We start from the raw sequence: 25,775 nt of genomic DNA, 5'->3' as shown, positions 1-25,775 counted from the left end.
TTCCAGTAAGGAACTGCCGGTGAGAGGTACTTCACCAGTTATTCAATTTCAAAAGCAAAATATTAGGTTCATGGTACAAACTTATTTACTATTACAAAAATGACAGAAAAAACAAAATTATTTACTATTATAAAAATGACAGAAAAGTTAAATTTGGCAGATTCCGTCATCATCGCTCTACCAATATATCATGAGCACGAGCAGGATGAGAGTCATCTTTTTCCCTCAACAAATTAACCACTTTCTCAGTTTCTTCCTCATCTTGCTTCCCATCCAAAAATGCTGCCAAAATTTCCTTGGCGTAGTTCAGTTCTGATGGACACAAACTGGCTGCTTTCTTCAGTGTCTCAACTGCCTGAGGTAGTTGATCCTTCTGAAGATATCCACTCGCTAAATAGCACCACGACTTGACCGAAAACTTGCCTCTTACAGTCACCATCTCATTTACAAGGTCTTCAGCTCTCCATTAGACCAGCTCTACAATACGCATCAACCAACAAGTTTGGAATCCGCAAGTCGTATGACAGTTTCTGGGTCTCCCATTCCTTGTAAATACGCTCCGCACCTTTGATATCGTCTAATACAAAAAGTGATGTTATCATGCTGATGAAACCTTTGTTGAAGATTTTCTCTTTCTTGTAGAGATTCCATATAAGGTGTATCTCGTCTTTCTTTCCATTTCTGGCATATAGTTTGAGGTAGACATTAAATGCAAAACCTTTCTTTTTGACATTTGCTAGGAGACCTTCTGATTTCTTCAGCATGGAAATGGATTTGTCTAATTAAGCCAACTTTATTGTAAGCATTTGCAGCAATGACATAACAGTTCCAATCTAGAACAATACTCGTATTTCATTCCATTTGTTCCATGATCTTTTCGATTCCCGTAAAATCAAATGCAGTAGCATATGCACTTAGTCGGGTGGTATATGTGAATTGATCGTGATCAACATCCGTCTCTTTCAACGGAGAATCTAATCTCTCAAATTCTCCAATTTGATGATAAAGATTCATCGTGATATTGTATGGAAGAGAAGTTTTAGCAAAACCCATTTCCTTGATTTTCTGCAGGACGGCATTGGCTTTATCCGCATACTTTTCATGCGCATAGCAGTTAAGAAGAGCTATATGAACTTGACACCTTTTCAACTGACTAGGCATGTTATTGAAATAATCTTCCACCTGTTCCAATCCATGAACTCTTAAGATCAAATTCATCCGTGTTGCGATATCAGCAGTCGATAAAGGAAAGTATCTTTTATCACTCATCCACTTTGATATCTGAAGATGAAAGGGGGTTTGAAGAGATGGGTCAAAACAATAATACTGGGTAAAACACAATGAATATTTCAATTTAATATGAAATCAATAAGCCAAGAACTCTCCACAATGTGGCTTCTTTGATATGTCAGAAAGAACATGGAAAGCAAATCCTCTCCAATGTATTCGTTATTCTTGCCAGTTAAGAATTGGGAGGAAAAGCAAGCTAGTTCCATGAAAGTGAACTCTACAGTATAAACAAAGCATTGGTAGAACAGCAAGACAAACTATCAATGACAAGAAATAGTTATCAGACATGAATTTGAGATCAAATCAAGTATGATATGTAATCTACGAGGAAATAGAAAATAAAATCATCTCCCTCAAGAATCTAGAGTTGCCTCCTGACGAACTAATTTCATTACTTCATTGGTTAGAGCTGTTATACGAATAATATTACCAAAAAACAAGAGATATAAAACTTGGTTCACCTTGGAAACAATGTTACTCACTCTAATACCAAGTTTAATGAGTTTTTGTGTCGAAGTTAAAACCAATTACCTTTTTATGGAGGCGGCACATTGTCCACTAGATGAACACATTATTCATCTTAAAAAATCAACAATGCCAAATCGATTGGACCCATTTGCATCAATCAACAAAAGCATTTCACATAAGAGCAAATGAAAACCATCATACTTCGACGAAGATATGAATAAGAAATCAAACCTCAAGAGCATGTTTGAACCGCTTGTAAACCCTAAGCTCCTTGATGATATGCCGAAGTTCGTCTTGCTGAACAAGCCCGCTTTCTAACACCCACTGATCAAGAAGTGGAGTTACAGAGATATTAGGGTCACCCACCGGAGAAATCCTTCTGTAAAGGCTATCCTTCACAACTGTAGAGTAGAAATTCACGAATTCTCTCCGGAATGCAATCAAATTAATTGGTTTTAGAGATTGTAAGAGCTTCATTTGGAAAGGCAAAAGAGAGGAGAAAAAATGGAGAAACTAGGCGATGCCCAAGTATTGAAGGACAGTGAGCTCTTCAGCTGATGTGAAGAAAAACATTAGGTGGAAAACTAAAATTAAAATGTTGCTGCCCAGGATCGAACTGGGGACCTTTAGTGTGTAAGACTAACGTGATAACCACTACACCACAGCAACTTTCGATGAAAAAGATCACATTTATTTTATAATTACTTTTAGTAGAAATTTGTGATTATTGTTTGATTATTTTTTCGAGAAAATTGTATTTCCATTCTAAATGGATGATAAATATTGTTGATATAACAGTTTATTATAGTTGGCCTATAACATGAAATGGACAATGTGATAAGTTCAAAATTCAATCTCGAAGATATGTTTTTTCAAGAACGGAATTGTGCTCACGAGAATATGTAAATAAATTCATAACATCTGGAGTTTGTTGCTTTTTTTAATTGAGAATCTCCGGTATCGATTGTCTTTTTATAGTTTTGTGAATATTTTGAAAACGAATATATTTATTGTCTAAAATAAATTTTTTTGTTCTCAAAATTTTGGATATGATTTCTTTATAAGAATTTTTATTCAATGTTTAAAGATTTTAGATTTTAGTTTTCTTATGATGGAAGAATTTCTTATAGATTATCGAATAAATCAATAACGTTGATTTATATACATCTAAGTATGAGTATTTATATACTAATAAGATACATCCAAATTTTGTTGTAAAAACGAGGCGATGGAATTACAAATATTGAAAAAAAATATAATATTAAAACAAATAAATTTATCCAAAACTCTTCATTATTTTCAAATTTCTTTGAATTTTCACCGATATGTTCTCTCGAGATTCGCTGAGTGTCTCTGTTCATAGGTAAAGTGACAACTAGAAGGTAACTTCACACAAACACTAATATCGGGTAAGAATAAGATATATATATATATATATATATATATATAATATGTAGAGTGAGACATAAGATGAAAAATTGACATTTGGTTTTGTGGCATAGCACGCATGAACATCTATCTTACACATATTTCAGGATATTTATAATAGATGTCAAATATTTTGCCTTATTTTCAAAAGTAAAAGATAAGTTTCATTCCAAATATAACCATTAAATTCAAAATATTAACATATATAGCATCATTTAAAAAAAAATGTAAATATAACCAAATCTATTAATGATAAGCTTCTATTGCTGATAGAGTATTATGGACGACTGATATACCAATATTTGTAACATAATCTATCTGAAGTCGTTGTTCATTATAGTTACCCTATAAAAAATCTATTGGTTGTAATTCTGTTGTCAAAGGCTCAATATCAAGTCATTTGTACAAGACCCATATTCCATTGTATAATTTTAACGAAGCTCATATTTACAAAAATGTCACATTGTTTTATTTTTGAAAATGTATTGACATCTTTACTCAATTGTCATTAACTTAAAAACCTTTGTTTTGTCAACATTTATGGATATAAATGTATATAAAATGTATATCACATGTATCATTTGAGTTAGAGTTGATTCTTGTCATCCTTGCAAAATGAAAAAGAGTGTAACAAGCTCGCAAATCTCAAAACTCAAATTGTTACACATTACAATTTTTCTCGAAAAAAACAAAAGCGTGGTTTACTTATAAATTTTGTTCCAAATGAGTTGAAAAATTCAAATTTACAATTTGACCTAAAAATATGGGTAGGGATCGTTTGCCTAAGGAGTTAGGGGAGTGGAATTGTCAATTTTACACTTTTCGTCTAAAAAAATGGTGAAACCTACAACTAAAAAATATTAATTTTTTGTTTTATCAACTTTTTTAACGGTAGGTAATAAATTCACATAGGTACTCTTTTCATTCTTTTATCATTTTCATTTTTTTCCCTAAGAAACACGATAATTGAGTGAATATGATATAAAAAAAAACAGAACTAATTGACCAAACCTAAGTCGATCGTTCGAAAAATGAGAGGGGTCGATTTTGAAAAGTTTCAAATCGAGAATTTCCAAAAAATATTTTAAGTGTTAAACCAACCTGACCGACCCTTACTCATCGATGTTAAGGACGTTTTGAGACTTCACTAAACCAACTATGGTAGATCAATTTTTTATATAAAAAAACCTAACCGACTGATAATCACCATTGCTTACTAAATATCCCTTAAGTACTTAAGGGTTCTTTTAGAATAAAAGTTAAATTAGGCGGATTCGGTCATAATCGCTCCAACAATGTAATCATGAGCACGAGCAGGATGAGAGTCATCTTTTTCCCTCAACAAATTAACCACTTTCTCAGTTTCTTCCACATCTTGCTTCCCATCCAAAAATGCTGCCAAAATTTCCTTGACGTAGTTCAGTCGTGATGGACACACACTGGCTGCTAACTTCAGTGTCTCAACTGCCTGAGGTAGTTGATCTTTCTGAAGATATCCACTCGCTAAATAGCACCACGACTCGACCGAAAACTTGCGTCTTACAATCACCATCTCATTTAGAAGCACTTCAGCTTTCTCCATTAGACCAGCTCTACAATACGCATCAACCAACAAGTTTGGAATCCGCAAGTCGTATGACAGTTTCCTGGTCTCCCATTCCTTGTAAATACGCTCTGCACCTTTGATATCGTCTAATATCAAAAGTGATGTTATCATGCTGATGAAACCTTTGTTGAAGATTTTTTCTTTCTTGTAGAGATTCCAAATGCGGTGTATCTCGTCTTTCTTTCCATTTCTGGCATATAGTTTGAGGTAGACATTAAATGCAAAACCTTTCTTTTTGACATTTGCTAGGAGACCTTCTGATTTCTTCAGCATGGAAATGGATTTGTCTATTAAGCCAACCTTATTGTAAGCATTTGCAGCAATGACATAACAGTTCCAATCTAGAACAATACTCGGATTTGATTCCATTTGTTCCATGATCTTTTCGATTCCCCTAAAATCAGATGCAGCAGCATATGCACTTATTCGGATGCTGTATGTGAATCGATCATAATAAACACCCCTTTCTTTCATTTCTTTCAACAGAGAATCTAATCTCTCAAATTCTCCAATTTGGTGATAAAGATTCATCATGATATTGTATGGAAGAGGAGAATTAGCAAAACCCATTTCCTTAATTTTCTGCATGAAGGCATTGGCTTTATCCACGCACTTTTCATGCGCATAGCAGTTAAGAAGAGCTATATGAACTTGGTACCTTTTCAACTGACTAGGCATGTTATCGAAATAATCTTCCACTTGTTCCAACCCATGAACTCTTAAGATCAAATTCATCCGTATTGCGATATCAGCAGTCGATAAAGGAAAGTATCTTTTATCACTCATCCACTTTGATATCTGAAGATGAAAGGGGGTTTGAAGAGATGGGTCAAAACAATAATACTGGGTAAAACACAATGAACAGTTCAATTTAATATGAAATCAATAAGCCAAGAACTCTACACAATGTGGCTTCTTTGATATGTCAGAAAGAACAACATGGAAAGCAAATGCTCTCCAATGTATTCGTTATTCTTGCCAGTTATGAATTGAGAGGAAAAGCAAGCTAGTTCCATGAAAGTGAACTCTACAGTAGAAAAAAAAAAGCATTGGCAGAACAGCAAGACAAACTATCAATGACAAAAAATAGTTATCAGACATGAATTTGAGATCGAATCAAGAATGACATGTAATCTACGAGGAAATAGAAATAAAATCATCTCCCTTAAGAGTCTAGAGTTGTTTCCTGACGAACTAATTTCATTAATTCATTGGTTAGAGCTGTTATATGGATAATATTACCAAAAAAACAGGAAATAAAAAACTTGGTTCACATTAGAAACAATGTTACTCACTCTAATGTCGAAGTTTCATGAGTAATTGTGTTCAAGAAAAAATTAATTACTTTTTTTTGGAGGCGGCACATTGTACACAAGATTCAATGGATGATACTTTGTGAAAATAAACAAACAACAAAATTTACAAAAGGCAGAATGTTTTACCGGCGAACAAAATTTGGGAAGAAAGACATATGTGTAGACTATTCATCACCATTTGAATAGCCATATCCCTTCTCGAAGTTGGTTAATTACGAAAAGACATTTATCCATGAAACAATGCAACTCCACGCCAATTATCACATACTGTCTATTTCAACAAAGCAAATAAAAAATCCTGGCGGCTTAGCAATTTCATAGGAGAAGAAACCATGCTGGAACATAGATGAACACATTATTCATCTTAAAAAATCAACAATGCCAAATCGTTGGGACCCATTTGCATCAATCAACAAAAGCATTTCGCATAAGAGCGAATGAAAACCATCATACTTCGACGAAGATATGAATAAGAAATCAAACCTCAAGAGCATGTTTGAACCGCTTGTAAACCCTAAGCTCCTTGATGATATGCCGAAGTTCGTCTTGCTGAACAAGCCTGCCTTCTAACACCCACTGATCAAGAAGTGGAGTTACAGAGATATTAGGGTCACCCACCGGAGAAATCCTTCTGTAAAGGTTATCCTTCACAACTGTAGAGTAGAAATTCACGAATTCACTCCGGAATGCAATCAAATTAATTGGTTTTAGAGATTGTAAGAGCTTCATTTGGAAAGGCAAAAGAGAGGAGAAAAAATGGAGAAACTAGGCGCTGCCCAAGTACGTGAGCTCTTCAGCTGATGTAAAGAAAAACTTTAGGTCGAAATTAGTTCAATGTAAATAATATATTGGAGACGAAAAAATTAACAAAAACATAAAATTAAAATGTTTCTGCGGAAACCTTTATAGTAACTCCGTAGTTATAACATATTCTTCTCACCAAACACCATCTTAGTCTCTAAAGACATCGACTTTGTTGGTAAGTTTTCACATTTTACTTTGCCCCTCCAACGATAAAAAACAAAAATTATGATAACCTAACTCATCTCAGTAGTAAATTTAATAATTGATAACTTTATTATTATAGTTTGATAGCCATTTGATTGTATTATCGTCTGATATTACTAATTTTGTCATATTTGCGATACAAAAAGAAAGTATCATGTACTGTTTTTTTCTAAATGTTTTTATCGTTTAATGCAATTTTTTTTATTTCTATAATTTTTTTAAGGATAAATGTGCAAAATTAGAAATCATTATTCAAATTTTAAATCTTTTTTTAAAAAAATTGTATTTCAAAATGGATAATAAGAATTTTGATATACCAATCTATTATAGGCGGCCTATAACATGAAATTGAGAATATGATAGAGTCAAAATTCAATCTCCAACACTGGTTTCACCAAGAACGAAATAGCGTTCATATCTTGATCAAGAACGGAATAGCGTTTTATTAGACAATTGACATATTTCAAAATGTAGAATAATAAAACTAAAGGTCAAATTTTGTTATAAAAATGAGGTACAATCCAATTACAAATATTGAAAAAAATATAATATAAAAATAAACAAAATAAGAAATTTCTCCAAAACTCTTCACTAATCAAATATATAATCTGTGTATATAGTGGTATATAAATGCAAGTAGAAAAAATCACAAAACATGAACAAAAAAATCTATGTATGAATTATTAAATATATGCAATCACAAAACATAAATGAATTATTCACTAGCATATATGTAATAAATAAATAAAAAATACTTAATTAATGTATAATTTGTGTATATATTGGTATATATACACAATAAAAAAAACCACATAACATGAAAAATAATATATGTATGTATTATTGAACATATGCACAATTATATATGCGATAAATCACAACACATAAAAATTATTATTCAGTGATATATTATAGTATATATAAATGACGAACCATTTAATAAAAATTCTATGTCGAGCATGGTATGAAATGAACTGAATAATAAAAAATTAAATAAAATACAAGGAACATGACTGAAATATATGCTACGAAACGGAATAAGAATAATTTTTAAAATATATATGTATGCTACAAAACGGAAGAAAAAAGAATATACGAAACGAAAAATAAAGAAAAAAAGACTAACGGTATATTCTGTAGCAAATCAAAAGGGAAGAAGAAGACAATTTTTTGAAATACAAATCAAATGGGAAAGCCAACGTCGAAATTGATGATCGTGAGAAAAAAAAAACTTTCCGTTTAGACATAAAATTGAAAATAGTTATTTTGTAGTATAATTAAAAATATTATCATATAGAATAATAATTTATATCATATTTAAATTATTTGCAAAGTAATAAATATTATATTAACAAATACAAATATATATCTATTAATAATTAATGTATATAAATAGAGAAATAATTTAAATTTAATTTAAAAAATTATATATAATTAATAATTATGATAATGTACAATTTTCCTAAAAAAATATACAAAACCTAAAATAATTCATAATTTAGTACATTTATTTAAATTTCAGTTTTTTTTTTTTTTTTTTTTTTTTTTTTTTTTTTTTTTTTTTTTGTCTCCGCCTCGATTGGGTATATGATTTCTCACTCTGCTTCTCTTCTTCTTCTTCGTTCTAAGAGGAGCTCTCTTCGGTTCTCATTCATGGATCAGAAGCTCTTCTCCAAAGCTTTAACACGCTATGCTCTAGCTAGCCGATCTTACCACACGACTCGGTTGAAAAAGGCGACTCTATATGCCAAAATTAGTCCACTGGGCGATCCTAGAATCAGCGTGGAGTCGGAACTCGACGGTTGGGTCCAGGAGGGGAAGAAGCTACGAGTCGCTGAGCTTCAGAGAATCATTCGCGACTTTCGCAAGCGCAATCGTTTTAGCCAAGCTCTTGAGGTTCGAATTATTCTTTTCTTCTGGTTTGAGTATTTAGATGTGGAGAAAGAAATGAACTGTATAAAAATGATGCATCGTGTGAGAAGAATGTGCCTTTTAGACAATTCTTACTTCGAATCTCGAGATTACGGTGAATGGGGAATGGGGTTGTTTCAAATTATCGAAAGATTTAGTTTGGAGAAATGGAAAGCACGTAGGTTTTTTATGCTAAGAAATCCGAAGCTCTTACCTTACGTTCTTTGATTAAGTGAGCTTGTTCGAGTAACTTCGTTAGTTCACAGAATATGGACTTTTCAGAAATGGAATTATGTCATTTCTCCCCTACATGATCAGGAATTTGATTTCACTCGCAAGGAATTTAACTCTTTGTAGATAATGATATATGAGCTAGAAGTATGTGGGTTTGAACATGTTTTTCGTGGAGTTTCACTGTAATTGAAGATGAGTATTACTGCAGGTGTCCGAATGGATGAAAAAAAGTGGTGCCTGCATATTTTCACCAACCGAGCATGCGGTGCAATTGGATTTGATTGGCCGAGTACGAGGTTCTCTTTCTGCTGAAAACTATTTCAATCAGTTGAAGGAGCAAGACCAGACTATTAAAACATATGGTGCTCTTCTGAATTGCTATGTTCGACAGCGGCAAGTGGACAAATCCCTCTCCCATTTTCAAAAAATGAAAGAGTTGGGATTTGCAACTTCAGAGCTCACTTACAATGACATCATGTGTTTGTACACAAGAGTTGGCCAGCATGAGAAGGTCCCTGAGGTGCTAGCAGAGATGAAAGAGAATAATGTTTCTCCCGACAACTTTAGTTATAGAATCTGCATCAGTTCGTATGGTGCAAGAAAAGATATTGAGGGGATGGAGAATGTATTGAAAGAGATGGAATCTCAACCTCATATTGTAATGGACTGGAACACATATGCAGTAGTTGCAAACTTCTTTATAAAAGCTGCTCTTACTGATAAGGCAGTTGATGCCTTGAAAAAATCAGAAGAGAAACTGAAAAGCAGTAACGATAGAATCGGCCATAACCAGCTGATCTCGCTTTATGCAACCTTAGGTAACAAGGAAAAGGTGCTGAGATTGTGGAATCTGGATAAAACTGCTACTACGAGAATCATCAATAGGGACTACATCACGATGCTTGAATCTTTGGTGAGACTAGGTGAACTTGAAGAAGCTGAGAAAGTGCTGAAAGAGTGGGAATCATCTGGGAATTGCTATGATTTTCGAGTTCCTAACATTGTCATTATTGGATATATTGACAAGGGAATGTGTGAGAGAGGTGAAACACTTCTTGAAAACTTGAAGCAGAATGAAAAGGCTACCACACCAAACAGTTGGGGTGCTCTGGCTGTTAAGTATCTGGACCTGGGTGAGACCGAAAAAGCCTTAGAGTGTATGATGACAGCCCTTTCTGTAAACATTGGTAAAGGATGGAAGCCTAATCTTCGGGTGATCACAGGACTATTGAATTGGCTTGGTGATAAGGGCATTGTAGAAGAAGTAGAAGCTTTTGTAAGCGCATTGAGGTCTGTCACTCCAGTGAATAGAGAGATGTATCATGCCTTGTTAAAGGTTTATATAAGAGCTGATAAAGAAGTAAAGGAGGTGTTAAACAACATGAAGGCTGATAAAATAGATGAAGATGAAGAAACCAAGAAAATTCTTGGCACTTAGGAAGAAACAACTGAACGTAAGAGCGTTGCCTCATTATTTTTGTTATTGTATCTCATTATTGATGGTGTCCATCTGCCAAATCTTGCTAGGGTTTCAACAATGCAGACGCTTGTTGATCAAATTCTTCACTTGAAATGAGTAGAAGTAGCTGATTTCATTGCCAAGTTTGCTGCTTTTGCTTCGCTTAGTTTTTAATTAAAGTTTTGTGGGCTAATAAAGCGAGGTTGCATGCAGGGATGATTGTGTATTTCATACGTAGGGGGTAAAAACGTTGAAATGGTGGTTTTCAATTAAGATTTTGAGTTAGATATGTGATAGGAGTTACTTAATTACTATATTATGTGTAAATTTGAACTTTTGGTTTAATGTAATTTTAAGCTCACAATTTTTTGTTTAGTAAACTCAAAATATTTTTAAAAATTTCACTCAATTTGATAATTGTTGAGAAACTTTTGGTTTTCTGTTTTTGTTTTTAAAATCTTAGCCTTTCCTCACACATAATTAAAATTTAGTCAAATTTCAAAAAACGGAAGTAAGATCTTAAAAGTGACTTTTTTTTAGTTTTCAACAAAGTAAACAAAGGAAAATCTTGGAGATGGAAGAAACAGATGAAAGAACCAAGGAATCGGAGCATGTGCTTCATGTATTATTTTGGTTCAACTTCCTTGATCAACATGTACATATACAATTTATGTGATTAGTTAGTGTCCAAATTAAAGAGCAAATGGATAGTGTACTTAACATGACCAAATGAAATTGATATCTACTTGAGAAAAGCAACTGTACAACCATAATTCATGGGACTCTCCTGATCATACTTCGCAACACGTGGATGCTTTCTCAAGGTCTCGAGTACATGTTCCTTGACAGCCCCTGTGCCCATTCCATGTATGATAAAAAGAACTGAATTTGATCCTCTTGAAGCGATAGCCATATCAAGGTGGTAAGAAGCTTCTTCTACTCGCATACCCCTTAAGTCGACTGTATTCTTCGAAGTCTGCACAACAGGGCCATAGGAATCTCCATCTTTACTTTCATCTGGACGACTAACGGATTCTCTGCTCTGTCGACCCTGCATTGACAACCACGAAGTCAAGATGATTTGCATTTGTGTTCATGCATCACAGGACAAATGGTATTGGAGTTTAGAAATTGTTAAACATAGCAGCAAAACCATTTCCAAGAATGAATGTTATTGCGTGCCACTGATGAAATATTGGGAAAGAAAACCTCAACGTCATAATAAAATCACGGGGGGAAATGAATAAATATAAGGTAAGGTTGCCTCAATTCGGGAATGATTCAATTGGATAACGTTGGAGCTAACTCGGCCAATACTCAGTAGTGGCTTAACGTGCAGGCAATTAAGATTTACAAAAGATGGTGTGTGTTTAGAGAGTGGCTGTTAATAGAAGATATGATACCTGTTTCTTAGAGAATGGAAGAGTATTAGCTGCAGCTTTCTTTCCACTATTTGGAAGAGCTTTGACGCTGCTTTTCTTCACTCTGGCCTTAATTTTACCATATTGCACAAGAATCATTTCCTCGTCATCAGACACTTCAACAACAGTGGCTAACTTATTCCCGAGACCAGTTACGAACACTTGTTCGCCTAACTGGGGTGTATAAGAATTTGTATTTGCTACACTAGGGCGGGAATGCTCAGTTGGACTATAAGCTTCACAAATTGATGCAATTGCAGATTCTGCCTTTTTAATCAATGAATTTATTTGATCGGTACCAGAAGTTTTCAATTGCTCTTCGAACTCCTGTACAACAGTTTCTATCTTGGACTTTATTGCAGCAGCTTCTTGCTGAGCTCTTTTAGTTTCAAGAGCCATGAGAGCTCGCTCTCGTTTATCAAGATCTTTTGCCTCCTCTTGAATCTACATCAATGAGTTAAAAGACAAGATGAGTAAGATATGTTCCTATAAATTGATCGATAACATAAGGTGTTGGATTGCTGTTGGTTATTTAATCCTTTTTATTTGAGAAATTTTATATATCATGCAACCATTCAAAAATTTGCATTCTCTAGGGACTGAAAACCGAATGTTAAGAGCAAAAAATAAAGTCATGTAGGATCAGCTATCACGATCTGCACAATGAGTAGTGCACCCATCAGAACTTTAACTTGATCACATGGCCAACACAACCAAGCCAAAGACTAGTTGACGACATGAAACGAGGTGAGGTAATACTTAACAACATAGAGCGCTAAAACACACAAGGTATGAACTACAATTTGCCTTTTTGAGACAGGCTTCACTTGTCAACAAATAAGCGACTAGCGAGCAACTTCAAAATGCAGTTGGGGAAAAAGTAACAGATGAATGGATGCCTGCAGATTCACAAATTTCTAAAGACTTACCTCATAATAAAGTGCCGAAATATCAGCATGAAGAGATGCAACTTTCTGTCTTTGAGCTTCCAATTTATCTCTTTCCCCTATTAGTGATTTAAAGAGTGAACCTTTGCGTTCATCCTGCCTTTCTGGTGTAAGATTCACCATCCATTGCTTTGCACGTTCTATTATGACAGGATCAAATCCAATACTTTCAGCAATAGTTAAAGCATTTGAATCTCCAGTACTCCCCCAAAGGATCTTATAGGTAGGTTTTAAAGTTTCTAGCGAAAATTCCATAGCTGCGTTCTCAAATGAAGAGTCACTATCTTTTATGCGACTCAAATCTGCATAATGAGTAGTCACAATAGCTAGGTTAACACAATTTTTGAGATATCGCAAAATGCTGGTAGAGAGAGCCACGCCTTCTGAAGGATCAGTTCCACTGCCAATTTCATCAATAAGGACTAGGGATTCATCCGAGGACACTTCTAGTATTTTACAGATCCGTGAGATGTGCCCACTAAAAGTTGAGAGATTTTGTTCTAGAGACTTCAATAAAGAAAACAATGTCAGACTTAAGTTCAACTCAAAAAGCTGACAACTTATAAGATTACAGTGGGAAGACTAGAGCATTGTACCTGGTGATCTCCAATGTCAGCCAGAACAAGGTCAAACCATGGAAGCTTCGGGTGGTTCTTAGCAGGCAAGTACATGCCAGCCTTAGCCATAAGAGATGCTAGGCCCAGAGTCTTAAGAGATGCAGTTTTCCCTCCTGTATTAGGCCCTGAAATCACAACCACTCTAGTTTGATGCATAATCTTAATGTCTATTGCTATTGGCATTGGAAAATCAGGGACGCTTCCTGAAAATTCTTCACTGACGATCATGTTACCTCTCTTGTCAAATTGACCTACATTTGCAGAGTAAGATAAAACATTATCTGGGGAACTTTTCAGATAGTTGCTCAGCAGCAATGGGTTCTGAATAGCATCAATATCTACGGATAATGTATTGTCAGTTATACTAGAATTTAAGCCTTCATACCCCTTGGCTGAGAAACATGGACAAACCCCACTCATCCATCGACCATATGCAGCCCTGGCCAAAGCAAGATCAAGTTCAAGAATTTTATCCAACAAACATCTTATATGATTTTCTGACTCTGATATTTCAGTTGAAAGCATACTCAAAATGGATATTTCCTCAGCCTTCTCAGAATTTGAAAGCCTAACTTCCATGTTGTTTAAATCCACTGCATTCTTGGGTTCCATAAAGTATGTAGCACCAGAACTGCTGGTACTCAAGAGAATACCATCCGAAACCAAATTCTTGTGAGTAGCTCTAACAGCAACGCACATTCTAGATCGTCGCTTTGTTATAAGAGGACGATCAATTCCACCTGCCTGATAAATCTTAAAGGACACTTCCTTTAACAGAGAATCTAACTCTTCCATATTTCTCTTCTTCTCCAAGCGAATGAGCTCCAAGTCTTCACTAGCTCTATCAAGAATAATTGAGTAATTGCAATCGATACAAAATTCAATTTTTCTCTCCAACTCCACCAGGAAATCGCAATTCTGAAGTATTTCAATCAAGGGCAGGAACCTAATGAATATGGTCAGACAGATTAAGCCGTGTTAACTTCTACCCCATATTACCATTTCATGTTTCATTTCATCCAGTAATTTTTCAGTGACAAGAGCAAAAGGAATAAGGATTTCTATCAAGGCTCAAAATGTTCTAAACTTCTGAATATTTTTTCTTCACTCCTCTTTCTTGTTTCTTATTATCTTTTACGACAAAGAAAGAGGGAAAAAAAAGGCAACATGTTTCTCAAATTTCACGAGAACATTACCTATCTGAATAATGGTTACCAACAGCCAGAGCCTGCAGTTCCTCAAACAACTCCCTAGCAGCTTTCAAAGTACGCCGCACCGAACAGAGTTCAGCAATTGTAAGCAATTTTCCCGAAATCGCCGAATTCAAAATTCCAGATACATCTTCGATTCCAGAAAAATCCAACCGTCTGGAAGTGGAAACTACAGCTTCAGCAGCGGTCGTCTGATCGAGAAGCTTCTGGCTCTCCTCTCTCGTCCGGCCGAAGCGAACGTCAGCCTTCTGAGCTACGTCAAAACCCATAGAGGTGGAGGTAAACTTGGAGAGTTGCTTACAGATAGAACTCCATTCAAGAACTCTAAGAGTTTCGTTTTTGAGGGTCTGCGAAGTAGCGATTCGAAAGGGCATCAATTCATGAGTGGTGGAGAGTGAGAAGACGGGCCTGAGAAGTCTAGGAAAGATTCGAGGGGTTTTGGTAATGGCGACGAAGCTGTATGTGATCTCCATTGGAAGGATGAAGATAGCGTTGAGTGGGTTTCAAAGAGGGCATCTTATCCAGTTCAATCCTTGAGTTTTCTCCATTGACGTTGGTATGAGAAGCTCCAAGCAAATACCAATGGAGCCATATTTGTAAGAGTTAGCCAGTCCCAGCGCCAGATTACTGAGTTCAACGACATGTTTTTCGTTCGGTATGTCAAAACGATATGTCGTTCTTCCTTTGCAACAAAAATTACTTTTTTTTTTGGGGGGGGGGGGGGGGGGGGGGGGACAATTTTTTATTATTTTTATTTTTTTAAAAAATATTGGGTGGAAATTTAACCCTCCTCTTAGTGAAAATGTAATTATCTAATTAATTAAGAAGTTAACATTTTAAACTGTTGATGGAAAATGGGTGAGATTTAAATAATTCAAGTGAAAGGGGTGGATTTGCTGTCTTTACTGAAGAGATGCATTTCATCCTACTTTTTCATCTAACTTGTTTAAATCCCACTCTTTTCTCCAAGTTTCTTTTCAAATCACCCCAATTATTCAAAAGAACCTCATTTGAACTTCAAAGAAAGTTGAAAGAAATAGACATGTTAGTTGAAAAAGTTATAATTATTGATGTTTGACATAAATATCTTGTACAAAGAAATAGTGGAGGAGAGGTTGAAGTTGGGTATGTTAAATATTTTCAAGTTTTAAGTCCTCCAATTTTTGTGGAGGGTGAAACTTTTAAGATTATTTCTTATTGACAACTTAAGTGTAATGAGTAAAATAAGTCATAAGATATAATCATCATGAAGATAAATGATTCAACTGTTGCTTTCACAATAATTAAACCTAGAGAAGAGGTTAGTTTCTCACAATTAAATTAATTAGTCAAGAGCATCTTGGTCAATTGATCATAATCAAAATAGTAAACCAATTAAACTGAAGATTATCTATCATCACACCTGATTGTTCAGTGTATCGATCCCATGTTTTTAGTTTAGCAAGTGACAATTGAGATTCAAACATGTACTTTTCTCGTCAAGAGTCTACACCTAAATTAATTAGGTTATATTTAAACCTGCCAATATATAATTGATAATTGGTGTGTTAGAGAAGGTAAGCCTTCCAGATCTCTTGCCTGATGCCTGACTGCCTCAATTAACTCTATTAAGCAACATTGGCAAGTTGAGCAGGATAAAAATTGAGGGCTTTACCTTGCTTATCCAAGTTTGGTGGTTAAGGCTAAGATATTTATGTGAAAGGTGACACTATAAGCAGGAATCATTACGAAATAGGGTGCCATTGATTGGGTTAATTAAGTTTGATTAAGGAACCTGTCTGTCTCCCAAAAAAAGAGTGCAGTCGCAACATCATCCTAGAGCTGATCTTAATATGTAAATGAAGTCGAGCACAAACATCAGTATCCTTCATGCTTTATGTAACCAAACAATTTTTAAAAAGTATGACCTTTTATTCTTTATCTTATAAGCGCATGGAAGGTACTAATGGAAGTCATAATAATATGAAGATTAATGGATATATATATCAGAGTCCTAATCTGTTACTCTTGCAAGGATTGGAGTTCCACAAGCAGCAGGAGCATGCTTCTCTTCGTATACGAGTTGTCCTCTTACAAAAGTGGCCAAAACTTTTCCAGACAGTTTCATTCCCATATAGGCTGAAATGCTCTGAGTTAAAAGAATGACAAGAAAAAACCAAGTCAGCATAGCTGCATAACAAGCCAACTCAATCATTTTTGCAACAGAAAATTTGTGACAAATGCTGGCCTATATTGTAAGGAGATTTGGGTTTAATTTCAACGAAAGCAAATTCTTGTTTCATACAGCAGTACGAGTTTCAGTGCTTGGAGTATGTACAGTTTATATTTGATGTTTCTGAATCTGTAGAATTAAAATGCTGGAAATACGATTCAGTTTGAGAAAATTGCAACTTGAAAATGGATATATGAAGAGGAAACAGTGGTGAAAAGAAAAAACTGGACATACGGGATGTTTCAAGTATACGGGAATGTCATTGACATCGTACTCTTCATCTGGTGCCCACGCAACAATATCTGCATGCTTTCCAATAGCAATAGCACCCTGTAAGAGAAAACCAGGCTTTCTTATGTCAACGATGATATAGGGATGATTGCCAGTAGCCAAGTATCTCCACTAAACATGGTAATATATACATATATAGATAGATAGAAAGAGATAGAGATATAGATATATATTTTCCTTGAAGGTGCAATCAAACTGGCTATAATGTCATTGTTTAAACATTTATAAGCAAATTTGCTACCCTTAATGAAAACACAAGAAGTTATTTAGACTATTTATTGAGATACAACTCATGATAGATTCATAAAATAACAAGCTCGTGAAGAAATTAATAAAAGTATCTCAATCTACTCTTCCAAAGAGTGGTAATGTAAAATTGACAACAAAAGTATGAAAATTTTGTGACCTTTAATTCTAGACCAGCAAGCTTGGCAGGCCGCTCACTCCACCACAAAGCAATTTGCTCCATTGTTACTCCACGTTTCTTTGCATGTGACCAGGTTGCAGAGAGATCAAACTGCAGATTCTCAAGAAAAATGATGTCACTATTCATAACTTGGTTGACAATTTTCTTATATACGCATCTATCAACAGCTAGCACAAGGAATCCAAGTATATCAGGTCTTTGTACCACGCAGGATATAATTTAAATGCGTCTGCCGGTGATATGTTACTTACAACTAAGGGACCAACCCATTTCAAATCTCTCAAAGGAGGTCAGCCGATAAATGGCGAGCAGTTATTAAGGGAATGGCTATAAATGTCTGAAAACCTAATGATCCAAATCCAAATACGATTCAAAGACTGTTTGATCAAAATCAGCAACAAGATTATTCATCCTCATTCATCAACTTGAAGTATAATTTTCAGTGTGCATACATTGTTTCTCCAAGCCTACGAGTGCAAGATGGAAAATAAAAAAGCGGCAGATGGTACTGCCGTGAGAGAATCTATAGTAAATATTGAATTGTGACCTGCAAAGATGATACGCCTCCCCAAGCCTTTAAAAAATCCCCAGAATCAGGTAGCTTTAGATGTGGCACTGTTGGCGAATGATCAGAACTTAACATGTCAATATGTCCTTCCTGTAATGTTAGTTGAAACAGATGCAAGTTCAGAGAGGACTTATGAAATATATAGCAAGAAAGATATACAAAAACACCGACCATCAAAGCATCCCATAGTTTTTCTTTGTTGGCTTTATCACGAATTGGTGGAGCACACTTGAAACGAGTATCTCCATCTTTTATATCTTCTTCTGAGAAAGCTAGATAGTGGGTGCACGTCTCAACTGACACACTATCTCCACTCCTTTTGGCTTCCTGTGAAAATAACATTCTTTGGATGTTTCATTTTTCAGTCACTTAAGACATTAGATTATAGCTCTTGGATACAGTGGCATAGTACAAAATATATCGAAGCTGATGTGTATATTAAACCAAGAGTCACAGAAAAAACTATCAGACGACATTAAGGAAGCCCATTGCAAAATGTGCAGACCAAAATTACCTCAAGAGTGAAAACTTATGGGTTGAATAGCCAATTTGTATATGCTCACTGGGAAACAGGAACATACATGCATTTGTCAGAGTAGTCTAAAGTACCTTAATAAGTTCTAAGGTAGAACCTGAATCAGACAAATGAGCAACGTGAATATGAGCTCCTTCTGCCGGGCCACCTGGCCTTGTATTACTTGTCACCTTTAAGAGCTCTCTTACAGCTGCCTCTTCCCTGTTTAATGATACAAGAGAAGAATATTACCAAGAAATTGAGTTCGTACAAATCAAGTTAAACAGAAGGTTTTTTCTAATAGAAGAAAACTTGAATCTGTAGTTTCTAAGATTTATGATATCAAATTTGTTAACATTGTAATGTAAAACTACACTATTTCCTCTCTTATTTGCACTGATACAACAAATGATGCCTCCTTGGCAGACATTTGGGACCACTAAAAAGCGTCATGAGTTTTGAACTTTTGAGGAAATCTAAAGTATGAGGAAATATCTTTTATCTTATCAACCTATATAGACAGGGAAGACTCGTGATTTTCAGATCTAGACAAGGAAGCCTATTACTCTACCAAATCTGTGACCAGCAATCTTTTGGTGGGATCCTCATCAAACTGTACTGAATTCAAAGTCATTTGAAAGGATTTTATCCAAATAAGATCAAGTTCTGTCCTTGGAAACTCTGCCACACTCACCTAAACAACCCAGATCAGTTACAAAAAAGAAAACACTGGATGGCTCTATCTCCTCAATGCTGCAATTCGTGTAAATCAAATAGTGTCCCAGAAACATATATTCATTTACTGCCCTTTCACTTCAAAGATATGGTCCCATTTCCTCACAGCCATTTGCTGGACATTGACAATCCTTTTGAGGTGAAATATTGGTTGTCTCAAATTCTATCCGATCATCCTACCAAGCTCCAGAAAAATACTATACAGCTTTAGATCAATAGACCTTTCATATGCATTGCTTGGAATGAGCAAAAGCCAAATGCAAAGATATTCTGTGACGGGGAGAGAGCCATCGAGGTTATAGTTGAACACATCAATTTCTTTTTTTCTTTGGTTGGCTTTATACCTCAGTGAACTTGTTCCTCCTCTCACCAAGTATAGATTAAACATTTTTACATCCAACTGGAGACTTTTTCTTTGTGTAGCATAATTAAGATAAGCTTTATTTTTCTTTCAATATTTCATTCCATCAACAAGATTGTTTCCTATTGGCAATAAATAATATTTATGGAGTTTCTTCTAAAAATAAAAAAGAATAATGAAATGTTACAATTCAAAGTAACATCCCTTCAGCTTTGTCAGTTTGATAGCACAACACCATTTGTAACTGATGAGATGTTGAGAATCCCACATTGGAAAAACCGTGAGACTCACACTCTATATAAGATAGATGGACTAGTCCTCTAATTGTCAATTTGTTTTAAGATGGAACTCCATACTATCAAATATGGTATCAGAGTCCATTAAACCCAAACGGGTATTCGGTCCAAGATAGGTGAACCCAAAAAGGCACCATCTTGAGGGGACATGTTAAGATGTGAAGGAAAATTTAATTATACATTAGCAACATTCCCCTCACTTGTGAGCTTGAAATATTTGAAAGGCTCAATATGTGGAATCAATTTTACCTCACTTATGGGCTTGAAATATTTGAAAGGTCTAACAAGTGGAAATCGATTTTAATTGGGAAAGAAACAACAATGCAGGGGCTTGAACATAAGTCCCTAAACCACCGACTCTGATACCATATTCAACCACCAGCTTAAACTTTTTGGTGAATTGGTGGTTTAATAACCTTCAACCACCAACAAGATGTTGAGAGTCTCACATTGGAAAAACCAAGAGACTCACACTCTATATAAGATAGATGGGTTACTCCTCTCATTGCCAATTGGATTTATTGGTTCGTTGCTGCAGAAGTATTCTGGACTTGTGACACTCGTTTAGATAGGAAAGTGACTTGGATTCGATGCTGTTGGCTTGCATTGCATTCCCGTTCCCTAGTCTTGAAGTTCTGAAGATCACCAAGTCTAAATCATCGATAAATCGCATCACAGGTGGTGAACTTGGTCGATTTGTTGTCGATAAACGCTGTCTTAAGAGTTTTAAGATGGAAGGTTGTTCTAGTTTGGGGAGTTTTTCCCTCTGTTCATCAAGTCTTGGAACACTTTGGCTTTTTGATCTTTGCTTGCTCTCTAAGATGGCTTTCAATTGCCCCAATTTAAAGGAGATTTCATCGGAGTTTTCTTGTCAAGAAAATGATGGCTCTGATCTTGTTGCAATGGTTGATGGTATGGGAAGGGGTTGCCCAAGATTACAAAACATACATATATCATCTTTCCGTCTTTCTCATGCTGTAGTTCTAGCACTCACAGCTGCACAATTGAGGGGGTTATGGATGCTTTCACTTGTTCTTGGAGCTGACATCACTAATGCATCAGATGCTTCTATTGCTTCAAGCTATCCAAACTTGGAGTTGCTTGATCTTAGCGGGTCTAGCATCAGTGACAGTGGCATAGGAATGAGCTGCAATGTTTTCCCAGATTCATTGTCTAGACTTCTCCTTGCCCTCTGTCCTAATATCACTTCAAGTGGCAAACAATTTGCTATGGTTGAATTGCCAATTGAACTCATGGATTGTGGGATGACTATTTGCGACCCTAATGCTACGGATTCTAAACCTGATACTGGTGATCACAAGTTATCAAAACCACCATCAAACTCTAAGTTTCACAGTATTTACCAAAAGCTGATCATTAAACACAACAACCTGAAAAGGCTGAGTTTATGGGGATGTTCTGGTTTAGATGCACTATATCTTCACTGCCCACAACTAGATGATCTCAACCTGAACTCGTGCAAAAATTATTAAACCACAAATTCATCCAAATGTTTAAGTTGGTGGTTGAAGGCAAATTTAATTATATATCACCAACACTCCCCTCACTTGTGGGCTTGAAATATTTGAAGGTCCAACAAGTGAAAATCAATTTTAATTGGGAAGAAAACGACAATGCAGGGGCTTGAACACAGGACCTCTCTGGACCACCTACTCTGATACCATATTAAACCACCAATTCACCCAAAAACTTAAGCTAGTGGTTGAACGCAAATTTAATTATATATCATCAACAGTAATCTTCATTTTATTAATTATTGTGTTATGAAGAAAATATCTAGGAAATCAGAACCAACAATGAAAAAGACAAATATGTCTGCATGATTTAGTGAATTCTGTACACATAAATAATACTAAAGGTAGCATAGTACTCAAATAGAAAGAAACAGAAGGAAACTACATGATTAAATTCTTGGATTATATCAAAATGCAAACACGAAAGAAAGTAGGAAATTTTAATATCTTACCAAGAAGGTGGTCTGGTTGCAAGATATGTTGAGTAAGTACGAGGGTCATCTTGACTACCTTCAAGTTGCACAGGGCTTGGAGAACTTTGTTCAATCTCTGAATGCACAAGCAAAGGTCTTTTGTATTTTGCTAAAACTGACAGTCCTTCCTAATAAGCATATATTTTCATGCATATGGCAATGTTAATTTGGAAGGCAAATAAAAGTGTTCAATTCATTCTTCCGATCAAACTGATGATATGAATATTGCAACTTAAAACGTACATATACCTTGATATGAGTAATATTTGTCATAGGAAAGTCATTGATCCCAGAAGGACACATAAATGACTACAAAACAATGATAGAGAAACCTGTTACGTGGTAGAAAATTGATAAGGTAATAATAATTTTCTGCAAACATCAAGGTTCCATAGAATAGTTGTATATCATAAAATTTGTCCTCAAGAAAGGACCTTCTACAGAGGGAAACCCCTCACTAGGAGTCCCCTGATGAGAAGGTTTGATGGGAGCAAGACAGTTTGGCATTGCCAATTTGCTAAATACAATGGAAAACCAATATTTACAACCACACTGTAGTAAATGTTAGATAATGAAAACGAGGGTTTAGAAAGGATCTAAAATTGGAGTTCTCCACTTTGAATTAGCATAGCAAGTTGCCTTGCCGCTCGTGTGCATTGCATAAGGCAGAGACGTCACTATCAACTATGTAAGCAGCAAACTACAAAGAAACTATCAAGAAATACCTTTAGGCCGAGAGCCCCTGCTTTCAGGAGATTTTCCAGAGCACTTGCATTGAAAGCATTCTCAGGAACAAGACCTCCCCAAAAGCCTAATATTTAATAGAATGAAATTAATCCTTAGATTAAAGCAACTGAGTTAAAAAAGTAAAGTTTTGAGTATACCAACGTCAACATAGATTCTTCCTTCAGCAGCCTTAATCTATTAATAGAGTAATACACATTAGTAGAATCTGGAAGAGCACTGACTAAGCAAAAAAAAAACATGGACAAGTTTATATATGTTTGTGAGAGCAAAGATCATTTGATCAATGAACTTAAAACAGTCTAAAATATTTCCAGGAAAAAAACAATAAAAAACAAACCTTGAGTTTTAGAGTTTCTTCAGACGTAGTTGAGGGAAAATTATTTAATGGCATATCAACCAGAGTAGTTACCCCACCTATACAAACATATCAATACCAGTTTCACAGGTTGTCCATATGGCCTAAAGTAAAGTTCATATGAACACATTATCGAAGAAACAAAAAACTTATTGCACTAAAATATTCTGAATTCAATAAAAATGATTCTAGATGGTTAACTAGAAGCCATAAACATTGAGTTGGAACTTAAAAAGACTACGTTCTGTTGGTGGATGACAAAGTCTTCTGGTATAGTAATTCTATTTCTTGTTGGCGAAAGCTTCTAAATGAGGAATTCTTATTAAAAGAAAAGAAAAAGGTAAATAAATGAAGAAATGACAGAAAAAAATCATACCAGCAGCTGCAGCCTTTGTTCCAGATGGAAACCCTTCCCATTCAGACCGTCCAGGATCATCGAGATGAACATGGCTGCCAAGAAATCGATAGCAAAATTACTAATTTTCTCATCAAGAAACAGCCCGTGTCCCCTGGAGAAAACCCCCCTCAAATGGATCAAATTAATTTAAGGAGAAAGATAGACCTAACGTTATTCTAGGAACCAGTTCCAGTCAAATGCTCATTTAAATTTCAAATTGCAGTCAATTTTTTTAAATAAAAAAAAACAGTATGATCGTACAGTTCAGATTTCTAATCATAGAACTTGACATTTCCAACTACACATGGAATCTTACCTCCCAGACAAAATCTATCTAATGAATTTTGATCCTGAGAAACATATAATAGAATGGTTGCTGTAATAATAACTATTTTCTTTTTGATATCCTGTTTTACGTAATTTTACTTTCTACCAGAGACTACAAATCACATTTATATTCAACAATTGAAAAATAAATTTTAGGTCTTACACGTCAACCAAGCCAGGCATTACAACAGCATCTGCGTAATCAACCACGTGATTACCCATAATCTTCCCATGCTTTTCTTCTTCCTTAACAATGGATACAATCTTCCCTCCATTTATCTCAACTGCCCAGTTTAGCATTTGATAAAGAAAATCCATAAGACATCAAGAAAAGAAAGATACAAAGCCATGATTGACAGAGAAACACCTCCTGATTTGTTAGTAATGAACTGATTTATCAGAGAAAAATGATAATCTTAAATATAACATAGAGGGAAAACAAGATGTTTTCTCAACAGAGTAGACCGAAGCCAACTCTATGAGAGTCAAACATAAGGTATATTGCAATAAATGAATAAAGCATGTAGAGTAGACTCCCTAAGATAATACTTCTTTTCATGAGCCTACAGCATTAACCAGTGTACTAACCAGCACCAGAAATGACTCCTTGTGGCGTAACAATGCGCTTGCTTGTTATCCAAAAGTGCTTGTGAGGAAGGAGGCTGCATTCATTCTGAGAGGGTTGGAACCAAGATGTAAAACTCTTTCACATGACAGACAAAATTAGTCATACCTAAAACAGTATAAACCCAAAATACATAGGACCCCATCTATGATTGCAACATGAAGTCAACAACTTCCATTCAATAAATATATTCTGCCGAAAACGTATACAAAACGAGTCAAAAAGAACAACACTGCCATGTTTCAATTACGAATTATTATTCCAATTCCCCGTGAAACTCCCAATTTACTTAAGGACTTAAGTTCCTAGTTAGAACCCGTTTAATTCCCAAAATTTCTAGAACTCGATTATCGAAATTTGATTCCCAACACCAGCGCAGGAATAAAAACATCAACAAGTCATATGCGATATGTAACGATGTTCGTTCTAACTTCTAAGTCTAATATCGTGAAGAAACAAAAGAAACCTAATCACACTGGAACCAATTTTCATCTCTTACGAAACCGAGTTCTTCATAAAGATCACTGGATGGCAGACGGTGCAGACAGTGGTAGATAGCAAACAAGACAAAAAAGAAAAACACATAGCTACACGGATTGAAAATCACTGAAGCTTACATCGGATGGATCCTTTAAGTAGAAAAATAAGAAAATGGAAGCGAGCAATGTTAATAGAGGAAGTAGCTTCCACTGCAGCAAATTCATCGTAATTCTTTCCGTCTCTAGTAATCAGTAATGCGATTGGAGTGAACGATCATGTAGTTGATAGGAATTTGAAGTATCTCACCGTCGCCGGCTTCAGCCCAGGCTTAGGAATTCAGCTTATCGTCTGACCAGTGAAGGGCAACTGTGGTGAACCATTTCGCTAATCATATGATTAAAGTCAGATCAGACGATTATAGTAAAATTACCGATGATCACTTAGTCACCTTTCAGCTAAACTCTGATTAAGAAGCTTTTAAGGTGACATTTTTTTTAGTACGGCGGGAAACATGTC

General features: G+C 35.3%; 5 protein-coding genes, 1 non-coding gene and 1 pseudogene across 9 annotated transcripts; 2 read left to right on the top strand and 5 right to left on the bottom strand.

The window, feature by feature from the left end:
- Nucleotides 1–6: 6 nt before the first annotated feature.
- Nucleotides 7–2,299, bottom strand: LOC101222099 (pentatricopeptide repeat-containing protein At2g20710, mitochondrial-like). Its single transcript, XM_011654849.2, has 2 exons — nucleotides 1,990–2,299; nucleotides 7–1,281 (listed from the first exon to the last, which is right to left on the bottom strand). Exons 1-2 carry the CDS (start codon nucleotides 2,233–2,235, stop codon nucleotides 853–855), a joined length of 675 nt encoding a protein of 224 aa, XP_011653151.2. The 5' UTR covers nucleotides 2,236–2,299; the 3' UTR covers nucleotides 7–852.
- A 55-nt stretch (nucleotides 2,300–2,354) lies between these two features.
- TRNAV-UAC lies at nucleotides 2,355–2,427 on the bottom strand. The gene has a single exon. It is a non-coding gene; the product is annotated as a tRNA-Val (tRNA).
- Nucleotides 2,428–4,231: 1,804 nt separating this feature from the next.
- On the bottom strand, nucleotides 4,232–6,922 carry LOC105435183 (pentatricopeptide repeat-containing protein At2g20710, mitochondrial). 3 transcript variants are annotated; one of them, XM_031889063.1, is made up of 3 exons: nucleotides 6,592–6,731; nucleotides 6,235–6,379; nucleotides 4,232–5,590 (listed from the first exon to the last, which is right to left on the bottom strand). In XM_031889063.1, the coding sequence occupies exon 3, from the start codon at nucleotides 5,576–5,578 to the stop codon at nucleotides 4,451–4,453; it is 1,128 nt and encodes a 375-aa protein (XP_031744923.1). In that variant the 5' UTR covers nucleotides 5,579–5,590; nucleotides 6,235–6,379; nucleotides 6,592–6,731; the 3' UTR covers nucleotides 4,232–4,450. The 3 variants fall into 3 exon arrangements, with proteins under 3 accessions (XP_031744923.1, XP_031744924.1, XP_011653157.2); XM_031889064.1 differs by having other exon boundaries at nucleotides 6,235–6,375; nucleotides 6,592–6,729; XM_011654855.2 differs by lacking the exon at nucleotides 6,235–6,379 and having other exon boundaries at nucleotides 6,592–6,922.
- A 1,766-nt stretch (nucleotides 6,923–8,688) lies between these two features.
- LOC101221639 (pentatricopeptide repeat-containing protein At4g21705, mitochondrial) lies at nucleotides 8,689–11,065 on the top strand. Its single transcript, XM_011654845.2, has 2 exons — nucleotides 8,689–9,012; nucleotides 9,470–11,065. The coding sequence occupies exons 1-2, from the start codon at nucleotides 8,704–8,706 to the stop codon at nucleotides 10,697–10,699; spliced, it is 1,539 nt and encodes a 512-aa protein (XP_011653147.2). The 5' UTR covers nucleotides 8,689–8,703; the 3' UTR covers nucleotides 10,700–11,065.
- A 243-nt stretch (nucleotides 11,066–11,308) lies between these two features.
- On the bottom strand, nucleotides 11,309–15,546 carry LOC101208249 (endonuclease MutS2). Of its 2 annotated transcripts, XM_011654842.2 has the most exons (6): nucleotides 14,902–15,546; nucleotides 13,939–14,651; nucleotides 13,685–13,830; nucleotides 13,071–13,595; nucleotides 12,124–12,585; nucleotides 11,309–11,771 (listed from the first exon to the last, which is right to left on the bottom strand). In XM_011654842.2, exons 1-6 carry the CDS (start codon nucleotides 15,387–15,389, stop codon nucleotides 11,463–11,465), a joined length of 2,643 nt encoding a protein of 880 aa, XP_011653144.1. In that variant the 5' UTR covers nucleotides 15,390–15,546; the 3' UTR covers nucleotides 11,309–11,462. The 2 variants fall into 2 exon arrangements, with proteins under 2 accessions (XP_011653144.1, XP_011653140.1); XM_011654838.2 differs by having other exon boundaries at nucleotides 13,685–14,651.
- A 1,094-nt stretch (nucleotides 15,547–16,640) lies between these two features.
- LOC101208006 (allantoinase) lies at nucleotides 16,641–25,775 on the bottom strand. Its single transcript, XM_004146548.3, has 15 exons — nucleotides 25,397–25,775; nucleotides 24,743–24,827; nucleotides 24,318–24,438; nucleotides 23,807–23,880; nucleotides 23,413–23,489; nucleotides 23,213–23,249; nucleotides 23,054–23,139; nucleotides 22,578–22,637; nucleotides 22,308–22,456; nucleotides 19,024–19,150; nucleotides 18,586–18,741; nucleotides 18,394–18,504; nucleotides 17,826–17,936; nucleotides 17,363–17,458; nucleotides 16,641–17,044 (listed from the first exon to the last, which is right to left on the bottom strand). Exons 1-15 carry the CDS (start codon nucleotides 25,481–25,483, stop codon nucleotides 16,910–16,912), a joined length of 1,512 nt encoding a protein of 503 aa, XP_004146596.1. The 5' UTR covers nucleotides 25,484–25,775; the 3' UTR covers nucleotides 16,641–16,909.
- Nucleotides 20,754–21,859, top strand: LOC105436368 (annotated as a pseudogene).

This window comes from Cucumis sativus, chromosome 1 (assembly GCF_000004075.3).
Source record: "Cucumis sativus cultivar 9930 chromosome 1, Cucumber_9930_V3, whole genome shotgun sequence".
In the NCBI taxonomy this organism is placed as follows: domain Eukaryota; kingdom Viridiplantae; phylum Streptophyta; class Magnoliopsida; order Cucurbitales; family Cucurbitaceae; genus Cucumis; species Cucumis sativus.
Note: the sequence above shows the minus strand (reverse complement) of the source record. Positions and strands in the feature narration are given on the sequence as shown.

Excerpts from the sequence above, each read along its gene's own strand:
- LOC101208249 (XM_011654838.2), bottom strand. The coding sequence starts at position 15,389 with ATGGAGATCACATACAGCTTCGTCGCCATTACCAAAACCCCTCGAATC. Across the intron at positions 14,652-14,901 it reads GGTAACCATTATTCAGATAG|GTTCCTGCCCTTGATTGAAA; the intron begins GTAATGTTCTCG and ends CATATTCATTAG. Across the intron at positions 13,596-13,684 it reads CTGACATTGGAGATCACCAG|TCTCTAGAACAAAATCTCTC; the intron begins GTACAATGCTCT and ends TCTTTATTGAAG.
- LOC105435183 (XM_011654855.2), bottom strand. The coding sequence starts at position 6,837 with ATGAAGCTCTTACAATCTCTAAAACCAATTAATTTGATTGCATTCCGG. Across the intron at positions 5,591-6,591 it reads GGTTCAAACATGCTCTTGAG|ATATCAAAGTGGATGAGTGA; the intron begins GTTTGATTTCTT and ends TTTCATCTTCAG.
- LOC101221639 (XM_011654845.2), top strand. The coding sequence starts at position 8,704 with ATGATTTCTCACTCTGCTTCTCTTCTTCTTCTTCGTTCTAAGAGGAGC. Across the intron at positions 9,013-9,469 it reads GTTTTAGCCAAGCTCTTGAG|GTGTCCGAATGGATGAAAAA; the intron begins GTTCGAATTATT and ends GTATTACTGCAG.
- LOC101222099 (XM_011654849.2), bottom strand. The coding sequence starts at position 2,235 with ATGAAGCTCTTACAATCTCTAAAACCAATTAATTTGATTGCATTCCGG. Across the intron at positions 1,282-1,989 it reads GGTTCAAACATGCTCTTGAG|ATATCAAAGTGGATGAGTGA; the intron begins GTTTGATTTCTT and ends TTTCATCTTCAG.
- LOC101208006 (XM_004146548.3), bottom strand. The coding sequence starts at position 25,483 with ATGAATTTGCTGCAGTGGAAGCTACTTCCTCTATTAACATTGCTCGCT. Across the intron at positions 18,742-19,023 it reads CTACCTTAGAACTTATTAAG|GAAGCCAAAAGGAGTGGAGA; the intron begins GTACTTTAGACT and ends TTATTTTCACAG. Across the intron at positions 18,505-18,585 it reads AACTATGGGATGCTTTGATG|GAAGGACATATTGACATGTT; the intron begins GTCGGTGTTTTT and ends CTAACATTACAG.